General features: G+C 38.9%; 1 protein-coding gene across 1 annotated transcript in view; it reads right to left on the bottom strand.

Moving 5' to 3' along the window:
* Nucleotides 1-4,518: 4,518 nt before the first annotated feature.
* The window catches only part of LOC147467553 (uncharacterized), a 6,037-nt gene continuing 1,205 nt past the window's right edge, over nucleotides 4,519-9,350 (bottom strand). Inside the window, exon 3 of the mRNA XM_086531429.1 lies at nucleotides 4,519-6,480. Coding sequence (XP_086387555.1) covers nucleotides 6,433-6,480 — 48 coding nt within the window. The 3' untranslated portion in view covers nucleotides 4,519-6,432. The remainder of the gene's footprint in view (nucleotides 6,481-9,350) is intronic.

The following is a 9,350-nucleotide window of genomic DNA, read 5'->3' as shown; positions in this document are numbered from 1 at the left end:
ACCGCGATATCTAATATGGCTCCTGTGATTGAGAAATGAACCTAAGGAGTGGCAGATCATGAAGTTGACCTCTCTGGAGTAAACTATTGTTTGTGCTATTACAAAAATAGTTTGGAGATGAAATTAAGTTTGTGCAAACATATTATAAGTATATACGGAGCATACGAAAGTGTAAATGTCATTGAATTTTTAGTAATCTTAAATTGACAAACGATTTCGTTGGTATGATCTGTGGTCTTCAATCCCATGATATTTTCTAATAACTTTCTTCTGTAAGACTAATACTATGAAGGATTTTTGATGTACTGCTTAGCTCCGCCCCATACTGTCAAGCAGTAAGTTAGATTTGAATAAACTAAGGAATAGTATAATGGAGTTAGCATAGCCTCTCTGTTTTAAGTGGCTACGTGTTAAATATAGTATGCCCCGCAATATTTTTGGCTATTTTGCTGCGTACATATTGGATATGACTGGGCAAGTATAAGTGATTATTTGCAATAACATCTAGAAATTTTGTTTGGTCTACCTCCTCTATGTTACTGTTATTAATAGTGATCTGGAAGTGGATACGTATATAAATTTGTGTCTATTAAATATTGTTATAATGAGTTTTTACTAGGGTGTAATGGTAAGTTTGTTTGCGGTTAGCCAAGTATTTAATGTTCACAAGTTCTTTGTTCATTTTACGCCATCAGAAGGTCAATGTTCCTGTCACTGATATATATGGTACAATCATCCGCAAATAAGACATAGTTTAAGGCGGAAGATGATCTTGGCATGTCATTTATATATATATTGAAGAGCAGTGGCCCAAGGACTGACCCTTGAGGGACTCCATAGTTTACTGGCAGCATTATTGAAGATTGTCCATTTGTTGATACATATTGCATTCTGTTTGAAAGATAACTCTGGAACCATTGGAGGGAAGGACCACGAAAACCATAATAGTGTAGTTTGTCTATGAGAATTTGGTGATTTACAGTATCGAAGGCTTTAGATAAATCTAGAAATACACTAATCATGAATTCATTGTCATCAAAGGCTCTAAGAACATCATTTGTAAAGTACTGCAATGCTGATTCTGATGATCGTTGAGCTCTAAAACCAAACTGGAAATTTGATAATATATTGTGGTAGTTACAGAATTCAATCATTCTATTATACATCATGGTTTCGAAAATTTTGCCAAATGCTGAGAGAACGGATACAGGACGATAACATTTTGGTTCATCAAGTGGTCCACCTTTATGTATGGGAATAACTCTTGCTATTTTTAAACATGATGGAAACATACCTGTCTGCAGAGAGCGATTACAAAAATATATAAGTGCCTGAATTATATGAGGCAGATATTTTTTTATAATAGACATTGGAATGTCATCATTTCCAGCAGAGCTGTCTCGAAACTCTCTTACAATGTTACACATTTCAGATTCTGTATAGAGTCTAGGGGAAAAATACATTTGTAGGGGGTTGTCTAGATAATGTACATGACTGGCTACCGACGTTGCACAATGACCTGTGCTTGCTCGATTTCATTCATTCTTTTCCAAAGGTTAAAGTCAATTCATCACGGCGTTCAAATAATGTATTGGCATTGAGCATTGATAAAGCAGTGTCATAAGTTTCGTACTGCTGACCTAAAATGATTCTAAAGCATCTTTTTTGAAGTACATGATCAGTAAAGCAAATCGATGTATATTTATTCTTTACCGCGCACGGCAGTTTGGTTTTAGCTCGAAAACTATGTTTACGCTTTATTGCTGGTACATCCGCTCCTCGCTTGAGTATGCTGCCCCCGTATGGCATTCCGGTATAACGAAGGCACAACGCGATGCCTTAGAGCGCATCCAAAATGATTTTAGAATCATTTTAGGTCAGCAGTACGAAACTTATGACACTGCTTTATCAATGCTCAATGCCAATACATTATTTGAACGCCGTGATGAATTGACTTTAACCTTTGGAAAAGAATTAATGAAATCGAGCAAGCACAGGTCATTGTTGCCTCCTCTGTTGAGCGAAGTGCACGGCAGAGACACTCGAAGGGGCAGAGACCCTTTGCAAGCAGTACGATGCCGCACGTCCCGATACAAACACTCTGCTATCCCATATATTGTGAACATTCTTAATCAAACTTAAATTCTACATTGTTTTATCATGTTCCTTTATTACAATTTTAAACTTTTAGCAATGGATTATGGATTTTATCTTCTCATTTACATTTTTACCCATCCCAACTGAGGTTATTATTAATCATGACTCCTAAGAGTTTACACTGAGACACTACTGGCAGAGAGACACCATTAATGTTCAAATCGGGGAACACTAAGGGTCTCTTAGGGGGACACACATACATCACTTCGCATTTGAGTGGATTCGGCGACATTTTTAGGGTTGCACATTCATCAGAAAACGCTTCAAGTGTGTCTTGCATAAATATATTTATCTTATCATCCACATCAATTATTTCGGCCAGTGTCAAATCATCAACATATTTCACATGTAATGGCACATTGCGACAAACACTGTTGATAACTGCTAAGAATATTATAGGGCCTAATTTTGTTCCTTGTGGTACACCGCATGTGATTTGATCCCACTGAGATAGGTGTTCCTCGAAGCGAACACGGTGCTTGCGGTTGTTCAGAAAGCTAATTACAAACTTCAGCAATGATGAGCGACATCCTAGTAAATAAAGTTCTCTAGCGGCTATTGTGTGATTAATACGATCGAATGCTTTCTTGAAGTCAATTAAAACTAGAGATGCTATTTTTTTAGTTATGTCTAATCCTTTAAAGAGACTATTCAGGAGATAAATGAGATAGTGAGAAGTTGAGTTTCCTCTCAAGTTAAGACTTATGTAATGAATAGAACGAGATATCAGACTGAACGTAAAGCCAAAGACTATATATTGAAAGATAGGAAAGCACCTATCCTACCATTTAAAGAAAATGTGAGGCCGCAATCTCATACCAGCGCCATCTCTTGTTCAGATATATAACTACAAAAAGAAAACTTTTCCAGGGGTAACTATTACACTACTAATTACTTACTACTAATTAATTACTAAATAATACACTTTTCCTATAAATTCTCACCTTTTCTTGTTCTTCGGAAATGTGTGAAAAACCAATTCTGGCCGTTCATGTTTTGTGACATGGCACACGACACATGGTATACCCTTTGAGACCATTTTGAATAAAAAGTGGTTTCATAAGAGTAAACAAACAGACGACACAACGCCATCTATTGTTCAGATATCACACTAGCAGCTGATCGTTGGTGCTCACAGCCCTTTTGGAAGCTTTCCTATCTTTCATATATAGTCTTTGGTAAAGCGTAGGTAAAAATAATCGTAATCATTCCGAAGGAGCCCCCAGTCACGGGGAAGACAAGGGCTGCGTTTTTTTCTGATGAATGTAATGTACTTTGTATTATTTTTTTAAGTATAGCTGTTTTACCATTTTAATAAAATTTCAATATAATCATACATTACTTTTTACAATATATCAATGTAAGTCAAGTCATCATGTGAAGATGTATATACATATGTATATATGTAACTTTCTTGACCCAATAAACCATGAATTATTATTATTATTATTATTATATATTTAGCAATGGATCTTTTGTTTGAGGACCATTATATGATTGGAATGTATTCATTGTTTATACATGTATACATTTATTTTTGAAATAAAGTTTATTACATCAGCATTCCTGTTTATAATTTTTACCTCTGAAAGTACGCTTTCTAATCTGGTATCTCGTTCTATTCATTAAACCTATTTTTTTCTGCCTTTATTTCGCATTTCAATACACGTTGATAACATACACAATCATGTGACACGTGTGAGTGCGTTTGAGCGTGTGTGTGTGAAGTTAAGACTTATGTAATGAATAGAACGAGATATCAGACTGAACGTAAAGCGTAGGTAAAAATAATCGTAATCATTCCGAAGGAGCCCCCAGTCACGGGGAAGACAAGGGCTGCGTGCAGTTCAAAGACTATATATGAAAGATAGGAAAGCACCTATCCTACCATTTAAAGAAAATGTGAGGCCGCAATCTCATACCAGCGCCATCTCTTGTTCAGATATATAACTACAAAAAGAAAACTTTTCCAGGGGTAACTATTACACTACTAATTACTTACTACTAATTAATTACTAAATAATACACTTTTCCTATAAATTCACACCTTTTCTTGTTCTTCGGAAATGTGTGAAAAACCAATTCTGGCCGTTCATGTTTTGTGACATGGCACACGACACATGGTATACCCTTTGAGACCATTTTGAATAAAAAGTGGTTTCATAAGAGTAAACAAACAGACGACACAACTTGGACACAATGCCATCTATTGTTCAGATATCACACTAGCAGCTGATCGTTGGTGCTCACAGCCCTTTTGGAAGCTTTCCTATCTTTCATATATAGTCTTTGGTGCAGTTGTAGGCAAAGACTATTAAGTAAGACGGGTAAGTCCAAGACAAAAACTGTAATAATACTAACTGGGACCTCTGAGTAGTCCATGACGTCATAACGTAGTCCGACTAAGAGATGTCGCTACAATCAACCGTCGATGACGTCATATATTTACATTCTCACAAAAAACGTGACAGCACAGCAGACGAACTTCAGAGCGCGCATATCACAATGGTTGGGAAGTCATATCCATGTGTTGTATGCAAAAGGCGATAAGATACACATACTTCACATCATTTTCGTAGATTTCCAAAAGACAAAGAAAGGTATTTTACTTAGTTATGTTGTAAAGTGTGGACAACTGAGATATTGTATTAAATTAACTTGACGAAATTTTAACCGCTGAAGCTACAGTTCCCGTGCGGCACATTTCAGGTGTCTGTTATGGCTAAATATATTGCATATCCAAAGCCTCCACGAAAAAAGCCACATTCAGCTGAATAGAAGCTTCCGCGTGTGCAGTCACCATTTCTCTGCCTCTCAATATTGCAACACCTCATCAGCTAAACTATTAAGCACTGCTTGCCCTGACCAAAATTTAGAAGGTAAGACAAATAAAAAATATATATTTATTTTAATGTATCGGTAGGATTAACTTGTGAATTATATTTTAATGCATTTTTAGATATGAGAAATGTAGTTTATGTGATTTTTAAGTACAATGTTATAAACATAAAGAGTTGCAATTTTATAATGTATTTGGCCTCAGGAATTGGTTCATTGGGAGAGGCTGGCCAGTCTGCAATTGCTAATGAGGACAAATTAGATGGTATAGTAATTTTATTGCTTTTATGTGACATTATAAATAAAATGATGATATAATTTGCACTATAATAGTAACTGATAATACATAATACATCCACAGGTGTTTAATATTAATTAGTCTCAAGTATTTGTATCTGTTCATTTGCTACCAAATCCCCAAGTTCTGGTTAAAATTTAGAAGAGGGATCTGAGAGGCTCTGCCCCAACATGCTTCTAGTCCTTAACACACATATTGGTGCCAAATACTAATTACATATTTTATTTGTTTCATTCATGTCTGCATAATATAATGCATACCATTGTGTGCATTTTTTCCTTTTGATCATGATACAAAACTGTCCATGTCTTTTTTCTAAATAAATATTGGCATAGAAATGTACAGGATTGAAAGTAAAATATTACATAAAGATATAAACTTTAAGTTCACAGTCATATAGTATATGTTGTTGGTGTACATTGTACACCAACAACATATCATGCGTTCGTGTTAAAATTATGTATTCTTCGTACGTATTATGGATATAAACATCAGGTTTATGATGGGTATTTTTTTATCAATATATGTGAACTTTTATATGCAATATTACTTTAGGGAATTTTTCCAAACCATAAAATCAATATTCTTGGTGTGTTAATAACAGTGATTAGATCTTCTAAATCAGGGGCGGGCAACCTCCGGCCCGCGGGCCAAATCCGGCCCGCGATGCAAAATATGCGGGCCAGCATATTTTGCATCGCGGGCCGGATTTGGCCCGCCCCTGATTTAGAAGATCTAATCACTGTTATTAACACACCAAGAATATTGATTTAATGGTTTGGAAAAATTCCCTAAAGTAATATTGCATATAAAAGTTCACATATATTGATAAAAAAATACCCATCATAAACCTGATGTTTATATCCATAATACGTACGAAGAATACATAATTTTAACACGAACGCATGATATCATTGCTGCTGTAATGACATTTACCATTGGACTACGGGAAGTGCTGACAGAAGAGCTCATGACGTCATAACTTCTCTAATGACGTCACGTATACCACTGGACTACGCCAATAGATGGCGTTATTCTGGTGGCATCTGGCAACAATATACGAACGCCGATTTCTATTAATTCCATACGGTCTTATCTATCTTTCGTATACTATCTTTGGTTGTAGGGCCCATTCCACATTATTTCATGGGGTTGTATGGGCCCTTCCTTCTGAAGTCTTGTAAAGGCTGAAATAAGCAGAAAATAATCATATATTATATTTATGACAGTGATGATAAATGGCAAAATTAAGTGTCTATAAGTATATGTGTGTGTGTATACGTGTACGTGTACGTGCGCGCGTGCGTGTGCGTGTGCGTGTGCGTGTACGAGTAAGTGTACGTGTTCATATACGTGTACGTGTGTATACGCGTGTGTTCGTGACCATAAAAATCATTATCTCACTGTAAATGCATTATATAGCGGGAAAGGAATATTCAAATATATATAGGAAATAATAATTATCAGCCCCGACCTTGAACAGTAGCCACCACTGCATAAGATCAGGCCAAAAGGGTCAGAACGATGCCCACATACAACCACCAGTAACTCACATGGTCACCTGTGAGACCACAGCCTCATAACGGTTCTAAGAACCACGAGATACCTTGACACCCCCACGTGCTTCATGCACAGGTCGTGTATCGCCATTGCGATACTCAGTGCTTCTGCACTCGGTGGTGCGACCGCCCATTGAGATTGCTCCAATTGCAGCAAACCCACACACAGAACAACTACATATTCTGTCCCCCAGGGAGGCCTGCATCACCCCTGCCATCGCCCTAGGGCACTGCACTTGGCAGACGGCGGTGTAGCAAGCCAACCCTCCCCTAGGCAGGTTTGTTGGGACTGCTCCACCCCAAGGGACACTCCTGTAAGCTCGGCTGGTGTGTGAGACGCCTCCCCCACCGAGCCCAAAGGACAGGCAGGAAGGGAACTTGGCCACCTGGCCACCGAGTTAGGGACGGCTAGGAATAGGTCCCCGAAAGGGGCATTCGAGGACCACCCACAGCAACCTCCCTACGACTTCCCAGTACACCAAGAGTCCTGGGCTAGGCAGGATTTTTGCATTCTTTTCATTTTTCATGTTTTATGTATTTGTATTGAACTAAAAATCATGTCCAAAGTCAAATTAACCACCCCTGGGGGTCCAACCCCAGGAAAAGAGAGCAACTGCAGCACGCACTATTCGAAGCAGAGATCAGACTCTTACGACTCATTACCACCCAAGACGGCTACATTGCGATACTACAAGACACTGAACAAGCAGAAAAGATTTTCTCTGACACGAATAAAACCGCATTAAATAACCTAGGCATTACCCCTGTCCTCCCCTGGAAATGAGAGCCAAACTGACGCTCGTCTTGAAGAGGCTGGACAGGCAGGTAGTCACAGAGGACCCTGAAGCAATTAAAACTGAAATCGAGGCAGATATGCCCAACACCAACGTAGACGACGTCTACATAATGAAAGCAAAATACATAATAAAAGTACGTTTCACTGACCACCAAACAACAAAAGATATAAGAGAAAAAGGAATATACCTATTCAAACTATTCATAGCACCCTGGCAGATAGAGTACGAGCGCTTTACGCAAATAAAGCAGTGCATGAACTGCTACGGGTACGGACATAACAAGGGAAGCTGCCCTTCAGGCAAAATAACCATCTGTTCAGAATGTGCCTCAAGCACACACAACTACAGGAGCTGCAAAAGCACTCATAAGAAGTGCATAAATTGTGGGGGGGATCATAGGACCATGGCCAACACATGTCCTAATAGGAACGCCGAAATTAAAAAAAAAAACTCAAGAAGAAACAACAGTAAAATTAAAAGAAAAAGAAACAAAACCGATAAAAGAAGCTGCACAAAAAGCAGCACAAGCAACAATCCAAGCAACGCAGAATGCCTGGCAACCCCTAATGAAACAAGTAAAACAAGTCCAGCAGGACATAAAAAACAAAAAAAAAAAAAAAAAAAAACGAGCCAACCATCCACCTCGCCCTCCCAGACAATTTATCTAAAGAGATACTAATCATATTAGTAAATGCCCACATTCAAAACCTAATTGACCCCAGCAAAGGGTTCAGATATCATGCCAAAACAGCCCTGGCACGAAACAATCTTCCCCAACTCGATCTGGGAGAAGCAGACTCCTGAGGAATCCTGAAGGTCATTCCCCTCCCCTAAGTTCCCACCCCAACCCACCCCCCTCCCAGAGCTGCCGCAGCCGATCAACCTCACGCAGTCGGCCGAAAGAAAAAGAAAAGAAAAAAAGGTTCTGACTCAGAACAACACCAAACTCAACAGGTCACAAATAATAAACTCAGTAAAACCAAAACCAGCCCAAACAGGCTCATGGACGGCACAGTCCATAACACGAAGGCTAAACATGCACCTAGAAACAAACATTCACAACCCCCGTCATTCCGGATTCAGACCACACAGAGGAACTGAGAGTGCTATCGCCCTCGCCTACGAGGAGATAGCCCTCAGCATTGCAAACAAAAAACAGACAAACATCTTTCGTCTCGAACGCAACCACGGCCCCCCCATCCCCCTGAGGAGTGGGGTCCCCCGGGGTAGTGTCCTGGCACAAACGCTCTACATAATACACTGCAGATCTTCCTCTCCCAACACCATTTAGCAATTATATGTCCTACGCAGACAACATAACACATCCAAGAAAGTAAAAAAAACATCATGAATATATCAACAGAACGCGCCATCGCTCACACAAACACATACGAGAGGAAGTGGAAGATCCAAACAAACACACAAAAGTTCACAAACATTCCCATCGCATGACTAAACCCGCCTAATATAAAAATAAACAACACAGACATACCAAATGCAAACAACGGTAAACTACTCGGCTTCTCCCTCAAAAGATGGGGTGTATCTACACACGCAAAACAACGAATAAAACAAGCAAATATCACACTCGCCAAACTACACAGATTCACGCAATGTACAACACGAACTGAACTACAACTCTACAAAACAGTACTCCGGCCCTTCCTCGAGTACACCCCAGTGCCACTACATTCCATAGCC

The sequence above is a fragment of the Penaeus japonicus genome, unplaced genomic scaffold (genome assembly GCF_977035675.1).
Source record: "Penaeus japonicus unplaced genomic scaffold, GWHDUDI00000001_assembly GWHDUDI00000035, whole genome shotgun sequence".
Taxonomy (NCBI): domain Eukaryota; kingdom Metazoa; phylum Arthropoda; class Malacostraca; order Decapoda; family Penaeidae; genus Penaeus; species Penaeus japonicus.
Note: the sequence above shows the minus strand (reverse complement) of the source record. Positions and strands in the feature narration are given on the sequence as shown.